We start from the raw sequence: 21,963 nt of genomic DNA on the forward strand, positions 1-21,963 counted from the left end.
CAAACTCTTAATTTCAGAAAAATGCTGATTTTTGGATCTTTCTATTCATCAAAGAATCCTGAAAAAATGTACTCAACTCTTTTAAATAATGATAATAATAATAATAAATGTTTCAGCAGCAAATCAGCATATTAGAATGATTTCTGAAGGATCATGTGACACTGAAGACTGAAGTAATGATGCTGAAAATGTAGCTTTGATCACAGGAATAAATTACATTAATAAAATATATTCGAATAGAAAGCAGTTATTTTATATAGTAAAAATATTTTACAATATTACTGCTATTGTTGTATTTATCAAATAAATGCAGGCTTGGTGAGCAGAAAATAATTCTTTAAAAACATTAAAAATTATATATATATATATAATATAAATTCACAGAAATTAATTACGGTATTGTATGGCAATTAATTAATGATTCATGAAAAGGAATAAGGCCTAACGTGTTTTACAAACATAAGTAAAAATAATTCTTTATAAATGTTTGCGCTTAAAGGAGGCCCAGTAAAAAATTATTACAAAAATTTAAATAATAACAATTGCAAAATTGTACTCAAACTATACTTTTCAAAAACAAAACTAACCGGTATAAAAAGAAAACAGTAGACAAGTGATTCTTTTGGATCTTCCTTTCCTCGACTCAGAGAAACATGTCTTCAAAATACTCATCAAACTCTTCCTCCCTAAAAGAGAATCAGACACATCAGGATTGTCAGTACACTGTTATAAAAAACATTTGTAGTGTTCAGGAGCTTTCAGAGACACATTTACCACATTTATGTGCACATGTATTCCATATACAGTAGTAGTAAAATACATCAGAAGCGGGACTCACCGTGACTTCTCCTCCACAGCGGGCGCTGGACCCTTCCAGTGGTCTGATTCTGAAGGACCTTCTTCTTCTTCATCCTCACTCTCTGCATCTGGAAAATACACCACATTAGACTCACAAATAACTAAGCACACTGTTATAGCAGGATTTATGCCTGATTAAGGAAAGGTATTGTAGAAAAATATCTACTCGTCCAATATTAAAAGGAATAGTTCACCCAAAAATGTACATTTTGATTTACTCACTCTCAAGCCATCCTAGGTGTATATGAATTTCTTCATTCAGACAGAAACAATACAATCAGGGTTATATTAAAAAATTTTCCTGGCTCTTCCAAGCTTTATGGAAAGTCCAAAAAAGTGCATCCATCCATCATAAAAAGAGCTCCACACAGCTGGAAGTTAATAAAGGCCTCCTGAAGTGAATCGATGCATTTGTGTAAGACAAATAACTGTCGCACACGTGTTCAAGACAGCAGATGATTTAGGAAGTAGGTGTATAGTAAGCTCTGATGAGAATATGCTAGTCTCACAATAAACAAGTTTTGTTTACAGCAAAGGAAAATGTCTCCTCAGGCTTATATAGACATCCTCTGACATTTTTCTTTACAAATCCTCATTTTGTACTTCTAATTCACAACCGGTGTCATGTATGCAATATTTGTCTTATAAAAACGCGTCTATTCACTTCAGAAGGCCTTGTGGAGTACTTTTTGTGATGAATGGATGCACATTATTGGACTCAAAACAGCTATTCACTGTCATTATAAGGCCTGAAAGATTGCATTTGTCTAAAAGAAGAAAGTCATATACACCTAAGATGGCTTGAGGGTGAGTAAATCTAAGGTAAGAGATTTGTCATAACATGGGGTTTGCGTGAACACAGGAGTTGCTTTAGAGGTTTGAACATATATATTGAGTACATTCTCTGCCTGAGGGTGCTAGATGACAACCATAAGTCTTTTTTGGCGAAAAAAGAAAAGAAAAGGGAGTATGCATACCTTTATCTGAACTCTGGGACTCCTCTGAACTTGAAGATGAGTATTCTGGGCAGAAAGAAATGGTGTTTATTTAACAAGGAACATAAATTCTACAATTTAAACCAAGATTTCATTCAGTTCCTAATAATGTTATTTTACAACTGGACTTAATCTGCTTTAGATTTTAAAATATTTTAAATCATCGTCCTTGAAAGATATACGTGTTCTCTTTAAAAGACTAACTAGAATACAAAACACCACCACAAAAATACATCAAAGTTCAGTGTATACATGCAGGAAAATGCTGTTCCAAGTTTGATTTGCAGTGAAAATGTACTTGCCTTTGCGTCTCTTTTTGTGTTTGCGTTTGTGCTTTCTAGATGATTTGGATTTCTTTGAGACTGACTGGTCCACATTCTCTTTCGATTGCTGATTCTTCTTCACCGTTACTTCCTTTCTCCTGGAACAAACAACACATTTTAAGAGTCAAGGTCTCCAGATCTAAGAATATCTAAACATGCAACTGTGTTTGTAATGGTTGAATGTTCTTACTTGTGATGATAGTTCAGTTTGAAGGAACACTCTGGACACAGACCTTGAAAATAACATGATGATATATAAATATTTAGAAAAGGCTAAAACAAATTCACCTTTTCTGAATTAAACAATATTTTTAGGTCAAATGTAACAACATTCACAACATATTACTGCTTATTTACCATTTACAGTGAGGTCTAAAAAAGAAATACATAAATGTGCACATATATATATATATATATATATATATATATATATATATATATATATATACATACAGTATATATAGACACACACACACACACACACACATATTTTTTCCCCAAAAACATTTAAAAATCTTAAGCAGATTCTAAACATTTGGTGATCAGTTTATATACACTACCAGTCAAAAGTTCTTGAACAGTAAGATTTGTATTGTTTTTTTTTAAAGAAGTCTCTTCTGCTCAGCAAGTCGGCATTTATTTAATTCAAGGTACAGCAAAAACAGTAAAATTCTGAAACATTTTTAAAAATATTTAAAATAACTTTTCTATTTAAATATATTTTAAAATGCAATTTATTCTTGTGATTTCAAAGCTGAATTTTTGAGCAGAAGAGAATTCTTAAAAAACATAAAAAATCTTAAAAAACTTTTAACTAGTAGTGTATATTTTACTGCTTAATTAGCAGCAAAAACTGAGACATGGGCTTCCCTAATTCGGCTCTAATTAGATTAGTTCCACCCCTGTGTCCTGTGAGCGGAGAAGATTACAGCACACAAGCTTTAGACAGCCATGTGGTCAGGCACTTACGCAGCTTCACCAAGGCATTCCTCTTCTCCCCCTGCTCCACATAGGCAAAATTCACCTCCCAGCTCTTCAGACCCTCCTTACACTCACAGCGCTTGTTTCCGCAAAGGAACTGGCCTGTGGAATTGAGGACATCCACATGTGAAATACAAAACGTATTGAACATAAAAGACAGAATATACAAAAACTGACAAGGATCAAACAAAAGCAGCTTAGTCAACTCTGCAGAATCCAAATGCTTATGAGTTTTGCACATATACATAACCATAACATATTTTGGCTAGTTTGATTATGCTTTCAGGTCCCAATAAATGCACACTAAGAGTCAAAAGTTTTTTAACAGTAAAAGTTATGTTTTTTTTTTTTAAAGAGGTTTCTTCTGCTCACCAAGCCTGCATTTATTTGATGCAAAATACATATATATATTTTCCTATTTCCTATTATATATTATATATTTTTGTCCTACTTAAAAAGTCATTTTTTCTAGTGGAATATATTTTAAAATGTAATTTATTCCTGTGATTTCAAAGCTGAATTTTTATGATCATTACTCCAGTCACATGACCCTTCCGAAATCATTATAATATTCTGATTTGCTGCTCAAAAACATTTATTATGATGTTGAAAACAGCTGAGTGAAATTTTTTCAGGTTTCTTTGATGAATAGAAAGTTCAGAAGAACAGCATTTATCTGAATTAGAAATCTTTTGTAACATTATAAATATCTTTATCATCACTTCTAATTAAATTAAAGCACCTTGCTAAATAAAAGTCTTAATTTCTATCATTTCTTTCCCCCTAAAAACTGAATGGTGTAGGGTAGCTTTTGAATGAGAATGGTATAGTGTATAATGTTACAAAATCTTTTCATTTCAGATACATGTTGATATTTTAATCTTTCTATTCATCAAAGAATCCTGAAAAAATGTACTAAACTGTTTTCAATATTTATATTATAATAAGCATAATAATAAAAAAAATTCTTGAACAGCAGATCAGCATATTAGAATAATATGAAGACTGGAGTAATGATGCTGAAAATGTAGCTTTGGTCACAGGAATAAATCACATTTTAAAATATATTCAAATAGAAAACAGTTTTTTTTTAATAGTAAAAATATTTCAAAATTGTACTGTTTTTGCTGTGCTTTGGATCAAATAAATGCAGACTTGGTGAGCAGATGAAACATTAAAAATATTACTGTTCAAAAACTTTTGATTATTATTGTATATTAGGCCACATTTACATGTAATCTAATTGTACATGATCAAATTCAGCTAGTAATCTAAAATATAAAACCACATTTAGAGGTATCCTGAAACACTCGTTCATATAACAGTAGTAGTATATAATGCACCCAAACAACAAATAAGGACCGCCTATTGTCAGTCAATCCAATTACAATCAACCAATCAGATAAGGGATAGGTTTACTATTAATGTCAAGTTTAGGGTTAATGGCGTCTTTACCACTTATTTACCAATAATTTGCCTCTGATTTTAGGGGTAAGATATGGTTAGGGTTAAGTTTAGGTGACTGTTTTTGCACAACAATGTTTTCCTAGGATCAACAAAATACACATTTGCTTGGGGAACACATTCAATATTAAGTGTTTCCCTCAATAAACTCATAATTAATGCTAAGGTAGTTGTAAGTAGTTACATTTAGGTATTGGTAGGTTAATATGGTGGTATAGAATATGGTCATGCAGAATAAGGCATTAAAGTACTAATAAACAACCGATATGCCAGTAATATGCATGCTAATGAGAAACTAGTTAATATTTAATAGGGATTCAGCTTGATGAAAATAGATGCACAACATAGCAAGTGAGAAGCCAAATGGAGAACAGGCTTTAACTGCTGCACGTGAAATCACTGCTGTTAATGACAGGAAGTGGCTAGAGAGACAGACAGAGCAAAATTTATTCTCCTCCCGTGACCTCGGCCTGGCCAGCATTTCACCTGAGATATCAGCTGGCTGACATTAGCTCCAGCAGGCTTACAAGGGCATCCTCCAGATTGGAGCCGAGGGAAAAGTGCGTCATCAGGGAGTTTTTTCTGCCAGGCATCCCACACCTCTGACAGTGTGCCGTCTGGATCGGCTTTGGGCTGTACCTGATCACCCTGAGCCCAAGCTCACTTCTACTGAAAGTGAACTGCTTAAAGTATAGGAGCTTACTTCTATTTCTGCCATAAGAAAAGGAAACTTTTTCTTTCACTATTCTGGAATTTTTTTTTTTTTTTTTTTGCAATTCTGAAAAAAAAGTCTCAATTGCGGCATATAAACCCACAGAAACATCAGAGTTGCAAGTTCAGTTGTGAGATTACAATTATCTTTATCTTTTATTATTTTTATTCTGTGATGGAACATCCAAGACATAAACTCACACATCTGAGAAAATAAAAAGTCAGAGCTGAAATAAAAACTCGTAATTACTTAAATTAATTTTAATGACGGAAACAAACAAAAACACAACTGAAAGCTATAAATTTAAACTTCTGAGAGAAAAGTTTAGATTTTGCAATTCTGAGAAATACTAAGTTTGCAAGAAAAAAAGTCACAATTCCTTTTTTTCCATTCTGTGGAAGAAACAAAATATAAATATTTAAATTATAATATGCAGACTTGCAATTATGAGTTTAGAATTTCTAAATGCACGATAAAAACCTTGCAATACTGAGAAAAAAGGTCTGAATTTTGAGATATAAACTTGCAAATGATAATGATAATAATTTTTATTCTGTGACAGAAAAAATATGTTATGTGTAAACTGAATTTTGAGGTAAAAAAAAGGTGTCAGAATTGTGAAAAAAATTCATTGTGAGATATAAGTCACGCAAACAAAGAAAAGCACAATTACAAGATATTAACTCAAAAATCTGAGAAAGAATTCAGAATTGTAAACTTCGGTGTTTATAACCTTCAACTGTGAAAAAGCCAAGAATTGCGAGATTAAAAAAAAAAAAAAGCAATTACCCAATTGACAAAAAAACATAAATTGTTTAATATAAACTCATAATATTAAGGTAAAAAGTCATAATTGTGAGATATAAACTCATACTTTAAAGAAGGCTGAATTGTGAGATATAAACTCAATTCTGAGAAAAAAAAGTAAGAATTGTAAGATATAAACACACTTCTGAAAAAAATAAGGCTGAATTGAGAGATATGAACACCATTTTTGAGAAAAAAGGCTAAATTGTGAGATATAAACTCACACTTTTGAAAAATAGGCTTAATTGTGAAATATGAACTCACCGCTTTTGAGTAAAAAAGGCAGAATTGTGAGATATAAACTCACAATTCTGAGAAAATAAGGCTGAATTGTGAGATATAAACTCACAATTCTGAGAAAATATGGCTGAATTGTCAGATATAAACTCACAATTCTAAGGTAAAAAGTCAAAATTGTGAGATATAAACATACTTTTGGAAAAAAGGTGGAATTGTGATATATAAACTTAACTGCGAGATATAAACTCTGGAAGAATTGTTATTTTAAAAATTCTTTAATAATAGTCTGAATTGCAAGCTAAAACGTGCAATTATAAGAAAAACATCTTAATTATGAGGAAAAAGTGTCAGAATTGTGAGATATAAACATACTTTTGAAAAAATAGGCTTAATTGTGAGATATAAACTCACAATTCTGAGGAAAAAAAGGCTGAATTGTGAGATATAAACTCACTATTCTAAGGTAAAAAAGGTGGAATTGTGAGATATAAACATACTTTTGGAAAAAAAGGTGGAATTGTGAGATATAAACTCATACTTTTGAAAAATAGGCTTAACTGTGAAATATGAACTCACCACTTTTGAGTAAAAAAGGTGGAATTGTGAGATATAAACTCACAATTCTAAGAACATAAGGCAAAACTGTCAGATATAAACTCACAATTCTGATAAAATAAGGCTGAATTGTCAGATATAAACTCACAATTCTAAGGTAAAAAAGGCAGAATTGTGAGATATAAACATACTTTTGGAAAAAAGGTGGAATTGTGAGATATAAACATACTTTTGGAAAAAAGGTGGAATTGTGAGATATAAACTTAACTGCAAGATATAAACTCTGGAAGAATTGTTATTTTAAAAATTCTTTAATAATAGTCTGAATTGCAAGCTAAAACGCGCAATTATAAGAAAAACATCTTAATTATGAGGAAAAGGTGTCAGAATTGTGAGATATAAACATACTTTTGAAAAAATAGGCTTAATTGTGAGATATAAACTCGCCACTTTTGAGAAAAAAGGCTGAATTGTGAGATATAAACTCACAATTCTGAGGAAAAAAAGGCTGAATTGTGAGATATAAACTCACAATTCTGAGGAAAAAAAGGCTGAATTGTGAGATATAAACTCATGCTTTTGAAAAATAGGCTTAACTGTGAAATATGAACTCACCGCTTTTGAGTAAAAAAGGCTGAATTGTCAGATATAAACTCACAATTCTGAGGAAAAAAAGGCTGAATTGTGAGATATAAACTCACTATTCTAAGGTAAAAAAGGTGGAATTGTGAGATATAAACATACTTTTGGAAAAAAAGGTGGAATTGTGAGATATAAACTCATACTTTTGAAAAATAGGCTTAACTGTGAAATATGAACTCACCGCTTTTGAGTAAAAAAGGCTGAATTGTCAGATATAAACTCACAATTCTGAGGAAAAAAAGGCTGAATTGTGAGATATAAACTCACTATTCTAAGGTAAAAAAGGTGGAATTGTGAGATATAAACATACTTTTGGAAAAAAAGGTGGAATTGTGAGATATAAACTCATACTTTTGAAAAATAGGCTTAACTGTGAAATATGAACTCACCGCTTTTGAGTAAAAAAGGCTGAATTGTCAGATATAAACTCACAATTCTGAGGAAAAAAAGGCTGAATTGTGAGATATAAACTCACTATTCTAAGGTAAAAAAGGTGGAATTGTGAGATATAAACATACTTTTGGAAAAAAAGGTGGAATTGTGAGATATAAACTCATACTTTTGAAAAATAGGCTTAACTGTGAAATATGAACTCACCGCTTTTGAGTAAAAAAGGCAGAATTGTGAGATATAAACATACTTTTGGAAAAAAGGTGGAATTGTGAGATATAAACTTAACTGCGAGATATAAACTCTGGAAGAATTGTTATTTTAAAAATTCTTTAATAATAGTCTGAATTGCAAGCTAAAACGTGCAATTATAAGAAAAACATCTTAATTATGAGGAAAAAGTGTCAGAATTGTGAGATATAAACATACTTTTGAAAAAATAGGCTTAATTGTGAGATATAAACTCACCACTTTTGAAAAATAGGCTTAACTGTGAAATATGAACTCACCGCTTTTGAGTAAAAAAGGCGGAATTGTGAGATATAAACTCACAATTCTGAGAAAATAAGGCTGAATTGTCAGATATAAACTCACAATTCTGAGAAAATAAGGCTGAATTGTCAGATATAAACTCACAATTCTGAGAAAATAAGGCTGAATTGTCAGATATAAACTCACAATTCTGAGAAAATAAGGCTGAATTGTCAGATATAAACTCACAATTCTGAGAAAATAAGGCTGAATTGTCAGATATAAACTCACAATTCTAAGGTAAAAAAGTCAAAATTGTGAGATATAAACATACTTTTGGAAAAAAGGTGGAATTGTGAGATATAAACTTAACTGCAAGATATAAACTCTGGAAGAATTGTTATTTTAAAAATTCTTTAATAATAGTCTGAATTGCAAGCTAAAACGCACAATTATAAGAAAAACATCTTAATTATGAGGAAAAGGTGTCAGAATTGTGAGATATAAACATACTTTTGAAAAAATAGGCTTAATTGTGAGATATAAACTCGCCACTTTTGAGAAAAAAGGCTGAATTGTGAGATATAAACTCATGCTTTTGAGAAAAAAGGTGGAATTGTGAGATATAAACTCATGCTTTTGAAAAATAGGCTTAACTGTGAAATATGAACTCACCGCTTTTGAGTAAAAAAGGCAGAATTGTGAGATATAAACATACTTTTGGAAAAAAGGTGGAATTGTGAGATATAAACTTAACTGCGAGATATAAACTCTGGAAGAATTGTTATTTTAAAAATTCTTTAATAATAGTCTGAATTGCAAGCTAAAACGTGCAATTATAAGAAAAACATCTTAATTATGAGGAAAAAGTGTCAGAATTGTGAGATATAAACATACTTTTGAAAAAATAGGCTTAATTGTGAGATATAAACTCACCACTTTTGAAAAATAGGCTTAACTGTGAAATATGAACTCACCGCTTTTGAGTAAAAAAGGCGGAATTGTGAGATATAAACTCACAATTCTGAGAAAATAAGGCTGAATTGTCAGATATAAACTCACAATTCTGAGAAAATAAGGCTGAATTGTCAGATATAAACTCACAATTCTGAGAAAATAAGGCTGAATTGTCAGATATAAACTCACAATTCTGAGAAAATAAGGCTGAATTGTCAGATATAAACTCACAATTCTGATAAAATAAGGCTGAATTGTCAGATATAAACTCACAATTCTGATAAAATAAGGCTGAATTGTCAGATATAAACTCACAATTCTGATAAAATAAGGCTGAATTGTCAGATATAAACTCACAATTCTAAGGTAAAAAAGTCAAAATTGTGAGATATAAACATACTTTTGGAAAAAAGGTGGAATTGTGAGATATAAACTTAACTGCAAGATATAAACTCTGGAAGAATTGTTATTTTAAAAATTCTTTAATAATAATCTGAATTGCAAGCTAAAACGCACAATTATAAGAAAAACATCTTAATTATGAGGAAAAGGTGTCAGAATTGTGAGATATAAACATACTTTTGAAAAAATAGGCTTAATTGTGAGATATAAACTCGCCACTTTTGAGAAAAAAGGCTGAATTGTGAGATATAAACTCACAATTCTGAGGAAAAAAAGGCTGAATTGTGAGATATAAACTCATGCTTTTGAGAAAAAAGGTGGAATTGTGAGATATAAACTCATGCTTTTGAAAAATAGGCTTAACTGTGAAATATGAACTCACCGCTTTTGAGTAAAAAAGGCTGAATTGTGAGATATAAACTCACTATTCTAAGGTAAAAAAGGTGGAATTGTGAGATATAAACATACTTTTGGAAAAAAAGGTGGAATTGTGAGATATAAACTCATACTTTTGAAAAATAGGCTTAACTGTGAAATATGAACTCACCGCTTTTGAGTAAAAAAGGCTGAATTGTGAGATATAAACTCACTATTCTAAGGTAAAAAAGGTGGAATTGTGAGATATAAACATACTTTTGGAAAAAAGGTGGAATTGTGAGATATAAACATACTTTTGGAAAAAAGGTGGAATTGTGAGATATAAACTTAACTGCAAGATATAAACTCTGGAAGAATTGTTATTTTAAAAATTCTTTAATAATAGTCTGAATTGCAAGCTAAAACGTGCAATTATAAGAAAAACATCTTAATTATGAGGAAAAAGTGTCAGAATTGTGAGATATAAACATACTTTTGAAAAAATAGGCTTAATTGTGAGATATAAACTCACCACTTTTGAGAAAAAAGGCTGAATTGTGAGATATAAACTCATACTTTTAAAAAAGGCTGAATTGTGTGATATTTTTTCTATATAAACTAGCATTTGTGAGATATAAGTCATATAAAGTTGCAATTACCTTTATCAGGTAAAGCTAGGTTGACCCTACCTTTATTTTTTATTCTGTGAAATTTCTGAGACAGATATTATTAGGTTATTATTACAAGCCTCTTTGAAAATGAGCCCCTTGAAACTGTTTTTGTAGCAGCTTGTTAGGAAAAAACATTGGGTTTGGTAATGAGGACAGGCATGTTTTTGCTATTCCTGACCTTTGATAAAATGTGTCCAACTTGCACAGTGAAAACAAAACAAAGTGTTGTGAAGGATTATGTCATGTTGTCACTCGGAGAAAGGCTTGAGCTTTGACGTGGCTGGTAGATGATCTCGCGGCAGAGAGAGCGACTGAGGCATCAACCTCACGTTGCACATGTGGATTAATGAGACGGCCAATTACCCCGTCTCTCTGATGACGTACATGCCTCCAATTAAGCTCGCGTGAGCAGCACTGAAGCTGTTAAAGCCAGCGAAGCTGACAAACAGCGTCTTTGGAGAAATGACCACACGCATCAGGGTTAACCCTCATTAGGAGTCGCAGGGATGCCCTCATTATGCTGGACTGTGAAAATGACCAGCTGAAGGGAACTCCTCATGACAAACTCCTAAAGGGACCTGTTAAATGTCCCTCAGCAGTAAAAACTGAAAGCGCTGGTAATAAAACATGCCTGGACATATGTGACCCTGGACCACAAAACCTTAAGTCCTAAGTAGCACTGACATATTTGTAGCAATAGCCAAAAATACATTGTGTATGGGTCAAAATTATACATTTTTCTTTTATGACATAAATCATTAGGATATTAAGTAAAGATCATGTTCCATGAAGATATTTAGTAAATTTCCTACCTTAATATATCAAAACTTCATTTATGATTTGTAATATGCATTGCTAAGAACTACGTTTGGACAAATTTAAAAGCAATTTTCTCAATATTTTGATTTTCTGCACCTTCAGATTTCAGATTTTTAACATTGCATATTGGAAGGATTTCTGAAAGATCATGTGACACTGAAGACTGGAGTTATGATGCTGAAAACTCAGCTTTGCAACACTTTAAATAAATTACATCTTTAATATACATTCACATTTCACAGTTATTTTACAAATAATTTCAGAGAAACTTCTTTAAAAAACATAAAAATCCTACTAATCCCAAAAGTTTGAATGGCAATGTATATTAAAAACTAAATAAAATGAATTTAAACAATAATAATAATAATAATTTAATTCTGTCATTCTAGACATTTCAGAATTGTCCAGTAGTTTTGTGATTATGTGATTTTCATGTTTGTTATTATTTTTTTAAATGTATTATATTTATTTTATTTTTTGCAAATGCCAATTCCTCATCTGATTAAATATTTTAGAGCTTCACATAATTAGAAAAGAAAATATTAATGGCAACGGCACTTGCAGGTTTAAAAACTACACTTTTAATATGTTCTCATAAATGTAGTTTTTTCAATACTGTGAAACCCTGAATTTCTACATAAAACTGACTGAGGTAACAAAACAAAATAGAAAATACTATAATATATTAGCTGTTTTACCTCATTTAATTTTATTACATATCTTGTTAAAATAATTTGAATGAATCTTGCAGACACCAAGAAATTGTGCTGAGGCCCCATAGTGGGTCCTTAACCCCTGCTTATTATTATTAATTTTGGTAACACTTTATTTAAAGCCTTTATGTATAGTGTATTATAAAGGGTCATTACAAAATATAATGCATTATAATTAATGATAATATGCATTGTAATACATTATGTCTTGTCTTAAATAATTAGACATGAATTTAAAATGCATAGTGTAATAATGAACTGATAAGTGTTATAATGTATTAACTGTGGTTATTAATGAGATTCTACAATGTGTACATAATAGTACATAATTAATGCGTTAAAGCTACTTTTATAATGCATTATACATAAAGGCTTTAAGTAAAGTGTTTCCTTCCTTTTTTACTCACAAATATCAGCATTTAAAATATAATTCAATTTAACATGATCACTTATTCTTTTACACGTTGTAATAAATAACAGCTATACTTATGTTAAAATGAAACTTGAAACATACTTATTCTGACCTGCATTTTAAATTATTAAAAGCTTCTAGCTGACAAACGGGTAAGTGGTTTTGAAGGATAATGGCAAAGATTATTAAAAATGTTAAATGACAATTAATTCATTTAACTGGGGACTGCAATGTGATCCTTAAATAGAGTCTTTGAATGTCATCTAATGATTCTTGTTCTAAATATGCCTGACGAGATTTTTTAGTGGGTGTCTTCTTTAAGTAAAAATGTCTGACTGTCATTATTTTTTTGCTTTAAAATGTAAAAATAAAAGCTGATTCTTCAAAACTATGATAGTATATAAATAATACTAAAATAGCACTGGTCCAGAATAGCTGTTTTCATTTCTTTGTCACTATTGTGTGTGTGTGTTTGTGTGTGTGTGTGTGTGTGTGTGTGTGTGTGTGTGTGTGTGTGTGTGTGTGTGTGTGTGTGTGTGTGTGTGTGTGTGTGTGTGTGTGTGTGTGTGTGTGTGTGTGTGTGTGTGTGTGTGCTGCATCACGGCACCAGCTTGCAGTAGTTAATCTGCGGCAGATGGTGTGTGACTCAGTCAGAAAAAGCATGACAAGTGTGACAGCAAACGATCATTTCATCACTTATTTAAGGGCCTCTCTTTATTGATTTGCCTATTTGTTTGTGTAATTTTGTGGATTGTTACACGTACATCACCCCTGTTTACCTACCAAGATAGCTGAACTGTGAACCATGACCCAGAGGCAACAGTATTCAAAATCATTGATTTTCGTTATGACACAGGCAAACTCACCACCTTCCAATTAGGCCACTGTCATATTACAACCTATATGCTAAATGGTAATAATCTGCATCTGAATTCTCACAAATGAAAATTCAGCATCACCAATTCAACATCAGCTTCACTCACAGTTTTGAAAAATTTGATAAAAAACATACAAAGATATCAAATATACCTCTATATCTATTTCAATGGTGTATTCAGCTGTGAGTTGAATAATGGATTCTTAACTAACTGATCAGTTTACTTATATTTATTATGCAAAAACATCTTTCTCAGATATTTCTGGCTGAGATAGAATGGTAAAGCTGTTTTTCATTCCTAGTCCATCCCTGGTTTGGCCAGATGATAGTGTTACTTTACAAAAGGTAAAACTGTATCACCACCTAGTGGCTGTTTTGGTATTACTCTGAAGTTTTGTATAAAATTTTGTTTTGTTTATGCAACCAGAATACTCAAAATACATGAATACATAATGTTTTGGTAACATTTTAGTTTTGGGACTAATTCTCGTTATTAACTAGTTGCATATTAGCATGCATATTACAAGCAAATTGGCTGTTTATTAGTACTTAGAAGAATATTAATGCCTTGTTTTGCATGAGCAGCGCATATTTTAGATCTCTTGATACTATCGTATACCTAAACCTAACAACTACTTTACTAACTATCAATAAAAAATAATAACTGAGGCAAAAGCCACAGTTAATAGTGAGAACTGGTCTTCAAACTAAAGTGCGACCAAGTATAGAAGAGTATAAATGTTCTTACCTTTTCCAGATATTACTTCATTTTCAATGCGCCACCGAAATCCAAACTAGTAACAGAAAAGATGTAATTCAGTAAATCTGAAATGATAGAACATTTAAAAAACATGTAACACTATAAAGCCTACTGTATCATATTGAAGTGTAAAGTAGGGATGCACCGAAATTAAAATTCTTGGCTGAAGCCGAACAATATTAAACACTGGGCCGAAGGCAGATTACATTTTTTGAGCTTCCCCCCCCCATGTATTTCGCAATTTTTTTTCACTATTGCATGAATTAAATAGCCAAAATGTGCTTTTTACAGTTTTGTCTTGCTTTTCAAAAAAATAATTAATTACAAAACAACTATTTACTAAAAACTTAACATTTTTAACATTCTAGTAGACATTATAGCCTACCAACAAAGCACAATTTAACTTAAAATTAATGTTCTTTGGCCATTTTTAAGACCCTCTTCTTGAATCAGGCATGCGCTTTTTAATGTACAAATAAATGCGGCCTCGCTGAGCAAAGGAGAGTATTATAATAAATGTATTAATAGAGCTGCTGTAATGATTGTTATCATTATTTTATTTTACAGAAAAGCAGTAAAATTACAATGCTAATTTTTGCTGACAGCAGCAGATTTCTGAATGATTCTTATTACGCTGTTTCAGCACAGATTTTCTTAGCGCTTTGGACTTTGAACCCTGGCCAAAGAACTTACGCAGCGCTGTCAGAATATATATACAACTTTTAGACAACATAATGTTCTGTAGTTAATTTACTAATGGTTTAAGGCCATTTCACGATTTCAGTCATCATACAGTGACCAGCAACAACCACCCCTTTCTCTTCTCATCGAAGACATGCGATGTGGTTCTAAACAGTCTCAGTTGTGTGTCTTTCTCGGACAGTTTTAAAGGCTTCCACACTGCCCACATGTTTGCTGCATTAGTGCGGACCTGTATTTAATCACGTCATGTCGTTGTTTGGTATTATTTATTCTGCCTTTTCACTTTTTTTTGCTATTTTCGGACGAATAATTTTGGTTGCCGAACATTCGGCGCATCCCCATTTCTAAAGCTTCTAAATTATTAACATGATCAAAACTGCACTATACAGGCAATAAAAGTGTGTTATATTAAATATGATACAAAACAAAACAGAATTCAGACTATCATTTAATATGTCAGGCTTTGCATGGTTAAAAAGACAAGACAAACCTTATTTTCTTTGTATCTGCTGAGGTCAGCAATACAGTACTCCTTGAAGAGCTTATCGTAGTACTTTTTCGCAAGCTCCTTTTCCCTAAACATTTCAGAAGCTTTATCTTAGGGTGATTGTGCACAGATCAAAATTAAAACCAACAAATTAGAAAAGCAGACATTACCAAGTCATATCCTCCTCATCCTCGTCTCTCCACAGGAAACGGTGGTTCTCTCTCACCACATCCAGATCTGTCTTATCTTTAGACCTGCGGATGGAAACACAGAGCTTTAATCGGCATCTATCAAAGCGCTAAGCTGAAATTATATTAAAGCTGAAGTGTGTAAATTCTGCACCGCTTATCTGAATTCAATATATGGTTAATATCAGAAAAATTCAGACATTATTGACAGTATTTCTTTAGATGACAAAGTAAACTGCTCACGAGGATCGTCTGAATTCGTCAATCTTTCCTCCATAGTATAGAACGTAGTCGCTGACAAACTTCTTGTGACGTTCAAACTTACAAAATACCGTTAAGGATTTTTTTTAGCACAGAAAAAGAGCTTTAATGAGTAAAAATGGCTTAAAATGAATTTACAATGGTCAAACTTCTCTAAAAAACACACTTTCAACAGTTATTTAATCATTTTAATCTCAATTCAAATGAGTGATATTCAGTATTTCATTACAAAATCCCACTCAGTGTCTAGAGCTGAAATCACAGAGTGCAAAATGAACCATGAGGAAATACAAAGCTTTCTTAAAATCTGAAAACTGCCAGTCACAATAGTTCCCAAAAAATCCCATTGAAAGGATACAGCATTCATTGATATCAGGTGTTGCCGTCGGTTTCTGGCTTCCTCTCTGTCCGAAAAAACAACAACAACAACAATTATATCAATACGCACACATATTGGATGTTAGAGATTTTACAATTTTTGATGGATGTGACCTGTACCTGTCCCATTCATGGGCAGCAACATTTTTATGGGCCAGCTTGGTGTGTTTTCCTTTCTGGAATGGCTTCTGTAACAGCTCATCTTTACCTGCCCTAAAACCAAATATATGCAAGAGGAACAGCATTAAAGTGAAAGCATTTATGCTAATTGCAATTTTTCTAAATGTGAGCTTATTTTGCTTGAAATTTATTTACTTTACGGATATTCCCTTTCCTGGAAATGTACTCACCCTCAGGCCATCCAAAATGTAGACGAGTTTGTTTCTTCATCAGAACAGATTCTGAGAAATGTAGCATTGCATCACTTGCTCACCAATGAATCCTCTGCAGTGAATGGGTGCCGTCAGAATGAGAGTCCAAATAGCTTATAAAAAGTAATCCACATGACTCCAGTCCATTAATTAATGTCCATAATTAAGATGTTTTAACTTTAACCCCTTAACTGTCCCCGTCCCCTCTGTGGGACCCCCAAGTTTATTTTCACCATTTTACAAATATATCCTAATCTAATCATGACATTAAACTATATATTGTTGGAAAGATCTAAGGCTCCTAAATAGATATTTTACATTTGTTGTGTTACAAATTATGTAGGAAAAATAATAAATTATTTTATGACAAGAGTGCACCTCAAAATTCTACTTCATAATAGGAGTTCTGACCTTTGTCACAAACAGACTTCCTTGTTGCCTTTTTCCCTATCACACTTTAGAAATCATAGGAAATGATATATTAGTTAAACTCAAATTTTCAAAATTCATCCTTTGAAAACCATTTTAAAATCAGACATGTAAAAAATCATGTACATCAAAATCATATTACAAAATGTTTTAGTTTAATTCTTCATTTTCACATCTCTGTTCAAAAATGGGAGTGACAGTTAAGGGGTTAAACCATTGGTTCTGGTCTAAATATGAGTCGATAATCCATAATAACACTTCCTCCTGTGGAAAAAGTCCAGTGTATAATTGTTTTGGACTGTTTCTACTTGTAAACAGAGCTTGATCTCTCTATATTTCTTTTCTGATTCAGACAAGACAGCTTTTCCACAGGAGGAAGCAATATTAGGCATGGAGGACTTGTGTGAAGTTAATGCTTTGATGGATTTGTTTCTTATAAACATCTAGCTTTTCACTTCACAAGATGTTAATTGATGGACTGGACTGGAGTGGTGTGGATTATTGTGGTGTTTTTATCAGCTATTCAGACGGCACTCATTCACTGCAGAGAACCCATTGTTGAGCTATTGATGTAATGCTACATTTCTCCAAATCTGTTCTTATTAAGAAACAAACGCATTTCCATGGTGCTCTGCCCAAAAACATGATATCATGATACATGTTAGTGATAAAACAAAATCTCACCTATTCTCACCATATTTGGACTGCCCTCCACCTCCATCATCATCACTGAAATCAGAGTCATACCCTCCACCTCCATGGACCTAAAACAGAACGCAACACAGCATTATCACAGTACAACAACAGGACATCAATTACACAAAATGCATAGAATCGCCATAAAAAGGACCAATGTCAACACACTGATTTTATGGCAGGTGATAAAATAAACTAGAACAGGACGAAAAAAGTCAAGGCAAGGTGAGCAGCTGACCACAGAAAAGAGAGAAAGCACTTGGTCATCTTTATGGGTGATATACTGAGTCAGCTGCCCTGATGCCACTTCAGCACAGCACAGGAAATCCAACACTCAGCGTCAAAGGCAGGAGGCCACATCACGTGAAGGTCAGTTCTCACACTGACTACTGAGTTTCAGACTTTAGGACAACAACAACTGGACCCATGAAACACACATATCATCACCTTAGAATTATAAGGTTCTATCTGACATTTTTGTCAAAATTGAGCCATTCACATATTCTTATTCTGTGTTAACTTATTTACATTATTTGATGTTTCTTTTGTAAGCTGTGTACATTTTGGGCCAAAAATTGTTCTATTTACAGAAGTCTATAAAATGCAAAAGATTTGAAGCTCAATGTCTCGAAAGTGTTTAGAATGCAGATAGAACCTTATAATTCTAAGGTGACAATATGTCATCTATAGCTACCTGCTGAACTTAAATGACACAATAATGTCATGAAAACATTATATTAACTATTAACTAAACCGGATCTAAACTAAATTTAAACTTTGCTGAAAAACTGTCCACAATCAACTACATGCTTTCTCTCATCTAATTATTACTATAGTTTATAGTACTTAATAAAATAAAACTGGCAACCTTAAGGTCATGACATACATGTCTTTTTTGCTGGGAAATCTTTATTGAATCAAAGCAAACATTTTTTGAACGTTGAGAAATTTTACTGGACTGAAACCTAAATATCTGTACATATATATTTGTTTGTTAATTATGTTGAAATGTATCATATATGTGACCCTGGACCACAAATCTAGTCGCACAGGTATATTTGTAGCAATAGCCAAAAATGCATTGTATGTACATTGAGTCAAAATGATCAATTTTTCTTTTACGCCATAAATAATTAGGATATTAAGTAAAGATCATGTTCCATGAAGATATTTTGTAAATTTTCTACCACAAATATATCAAAACCTATTTTTTGATTAATAATATGCATTACTAAGAACTTCATTTGGACAATTTAAAGGTGATTTTCTCAGTATTTAGAATTCTTTGCACCCTACAGATTTCCAAATAGTTGCATCTTTTTTTTTTTACCCCTAATAAGTACATATTAGTACCTAAAGGGTGTGTTTTAATACTCTAAGCCAAGGTACTAGTACCCTACAGGGGAAAAGGGTACAAACTGGTGTCCTTTTAAAGCTACTGCTCCAGCGACAAGCTGTTTTAAACCCCTACTTTTTGTGTGTATAGAATTTCACCTTACTTTTTGACAATATAAACAACATCAACTGCACCAAATAGCATGTTTTTGCTCAGTTTGAGCACCATATTCTTACTATATGTTTTATTATAAAGGTCTAAAGGTTCAACATCCTATTCTGATTAAAAATCTACGTTTAACAATTACTATTTGCACTATATAATCTACATTTTAAAAGCAAGATCAAATCTGTTCTAAAATTATTACAGCGAAAAATAATGCGCCATGGATGATCAATGTCCGATATGAAACAAACATACTCTTTACTTTCATTTTCTGCTACAAGCGGTCGCAGCATTACAATGCACACAGTTAAATCAAACCTCCATATTCTTGTGCATAACATGTTATTTATAACTACCTTAACAAGGTCTAGAGCCGTTTTATCCATGCCGCTCATCTGTGTTTACATGCCTCTGAATCCGGGCGCGAAGTGATGACGTATGAACCACGTGGCGAAAACAAAGGTAACCCCGTCCTCCTGTCTGCACAATGTCTGGGTTACGTTGTGCTGCATTTAATGAGAACTATTACTGCTAATTCTATTGTCTCACTACTTTGTTACAGTGCATTCGAGAGAATGGTTATTTATATATGTTAAATATAAAATAAGAGATTTTTTAATGTGAATATGTTCAGATAAAATATAAAAGTGGCAAATAGCCAGGACTTGGGTGTCATTTGTTGCCAGTGTTCTTTGTTTCAAAGAGACCTTATTGTTCCCATCATGATTCACACTTGTTTTCATCGGAAATGGGTGAAGCTTCAGTGACAGGAAATTATAGGGGGTAAGGGGGCGAAGTGCCATTTTCTCAAAAGTAGAACAACTGGTCTTTTATGCGGAAAAAATGCTAAAAATGAAAGCACTGAAAGAGTTGCAGTGATCAGGACAGGACTGTACTGTTCTCGAATGTCTATGTGAAAAATACATACAATGGAACAAAGAAACATCCATATGGGCTTCCAACAAAGACCTGAAAGGAAAATAATATTAATCATTTGTGAAAAATGTTTATGAGCAATATATCACAAAAACATCACAAAAACAAAACTATTCTATTGATTTATTGATCTTAATTGCTGTATCAAACTATATATGTGACCCTGTCATAAAACCAGTCATAAAATTGAATTTGAGATGTATACATTGTTTGTAATCCAAATAAATAAGCTTTCCATTGATGTATGGTTTGTTATGATAGGACAATATTTGGCAGAGATACAACTATCTGAAAATCTGGAACCTGAGGGTGCATAAATTCTAATTATTGAGAAAATTGCCTTTAAAGTTGTCCAAATGAAGTCCTTAGCAATGCATATGTCACAAGGACGGACTGAGACGAGCGGATCCATTTGCAGCATTTATTAGATAAGACAAAACAAAACAAACACACAGGGGCAGGCAGAAATCGTAGTCAAAACACAGGCAGAAAGGTCGGGGCTGGCAGCGAGAATCAAACACGGGAAAACAAACACGGGAAGAAACGCTCAGAAATGCAGCCAGGGCAATACAAGACTTTGCGAAGAAGCTGAGTGTGAGAGTGGCTTAAATGCAGTCCTAGAAATGAGGTGCAGGTGTGAGCGGTAATCAGTGCAGTGAGAAACAAGGAGCAGGTGAATGCAGTGATTAGTGCAGTGGCTTGTGGGGAATGAAGTCCATGATGTGTAGTGCAAGAGTTTATGATGACAGGACGACTCAATTCATGACAGCATATCACTAATCAAAAGTTATGTTTTAATATATTTGCCACAGGAAATACCATTTGTCATAGTATTTATTAATCTTTGTTAACATTAGTTAATAAAAATATTAACATTAGTTCACAAACATTAATTAACATTAAGATTAGTGTAATAAATGCTTTACACGTATTTTTCTTCACTTTATTGTAAAGTGATACATACATATATATATATATATATATATATATATACATCCTCAAATGTCTATGTGAAAAATACATACAATGGAACAAAGAAGCATCCTTATGGGCTTCCAACAAAGACCTGAAAATATTAGTAACAATAATAATAGTTAGTAAAAAAAAAACATATCACAATTGTTGATCTTAATTACTGTATCTATATATCTATATATATCTATATATATATTATTTATAATTCTTTGTTAATGTTCAGAACCATTAAGTAATGTTAATATTAACCAAGCATAATAAATGCTTTACAAATATTTTCCTTAACTAATATAGTTGAGAACTTACTGTAAAGGTATATATATATATATATACTGATAAAGAATTTATTTTACTTTCATAATGCACAACATATATTTATAATTAATATTTTCATTAATATTAAATACTACATTATATTTATTATTATTAAATATTAAAATACATTATATTTAAGGTAATACTATAAAAGAATAACAGTAAACCCATGAAGGCATAGAACAGCGTAGTATTTCTTTCTTATTTCCTTCTGATGGCTTGAGGGGCGCAGGTGCATCTTTCCAAAGCCTCATGAATATTCTCACTATCACTTATTCATGGATTTGGTTCATGCGCATTCACAGTAATAACACCATT

General features: G+C 32.2%; 1 protein-coding gene across 2 annotated transcripts; it reads right to left on the bottom strand.

The window, feature by feature from the left end:
- Positions 1-497: 497 nt before the first annotated feature.
- fra10ac1 (FRA10A associated CGG repeat 1) lies at positions 498-19,903 on the bottom strand. Of its 2 annotated transcripts, none has more exons than XM_073828739.1 (14): positions 19,776-19,903; positions 17,907-17,986; positions 16,543-16,635; positions 16,403-16,448; positions 16,027-16,103; positions 15,766-15,849; positions 15,599-15,683; positions 14,395-14,440; positions 3,146-3,259; positions 2,367-2,409; positions 2,156-2,274; positions 1,836-1,880; positions 839-926; positions 498-686 (listed from the first exon to the last, which is right to left on the bottom strand). In XM_073828739.1, exons 1-14 carry the CDS (start codon positions 19,812-19,814, stop codon positions 644-646), a joined length of 1,002 nt encoding a protein of 333 aa, XP_073684840.1. In that variant the 5' UTR covers positions 19,815-19,903; the 3' UTR covers positions 498-643. The 2 variants fall into 2 exon arrangements, with proteins under 2 accessions (XP_073684840.1, XP_073684839.1); XM_073828738.1 differs by having other exon boundaries at positions 839-929; positions 1,833-1,880.
- Positions 19,904-21,963: the final 2,060 nt, after the last annotated feature.

This window comes from Garra rufa, chromosome 22 (genome assembly GCF_049309525.1).
Source record: "Garra rufa chromosome 22, GarRuf1.0, whole genome shotgun sequence".
NCBI classification, from domain to species: Eukaryota; Metazoa; Chordata; class Actinopteri; order Cypriniformes; family Cyprinidae; genus Garra; species Garra rufa.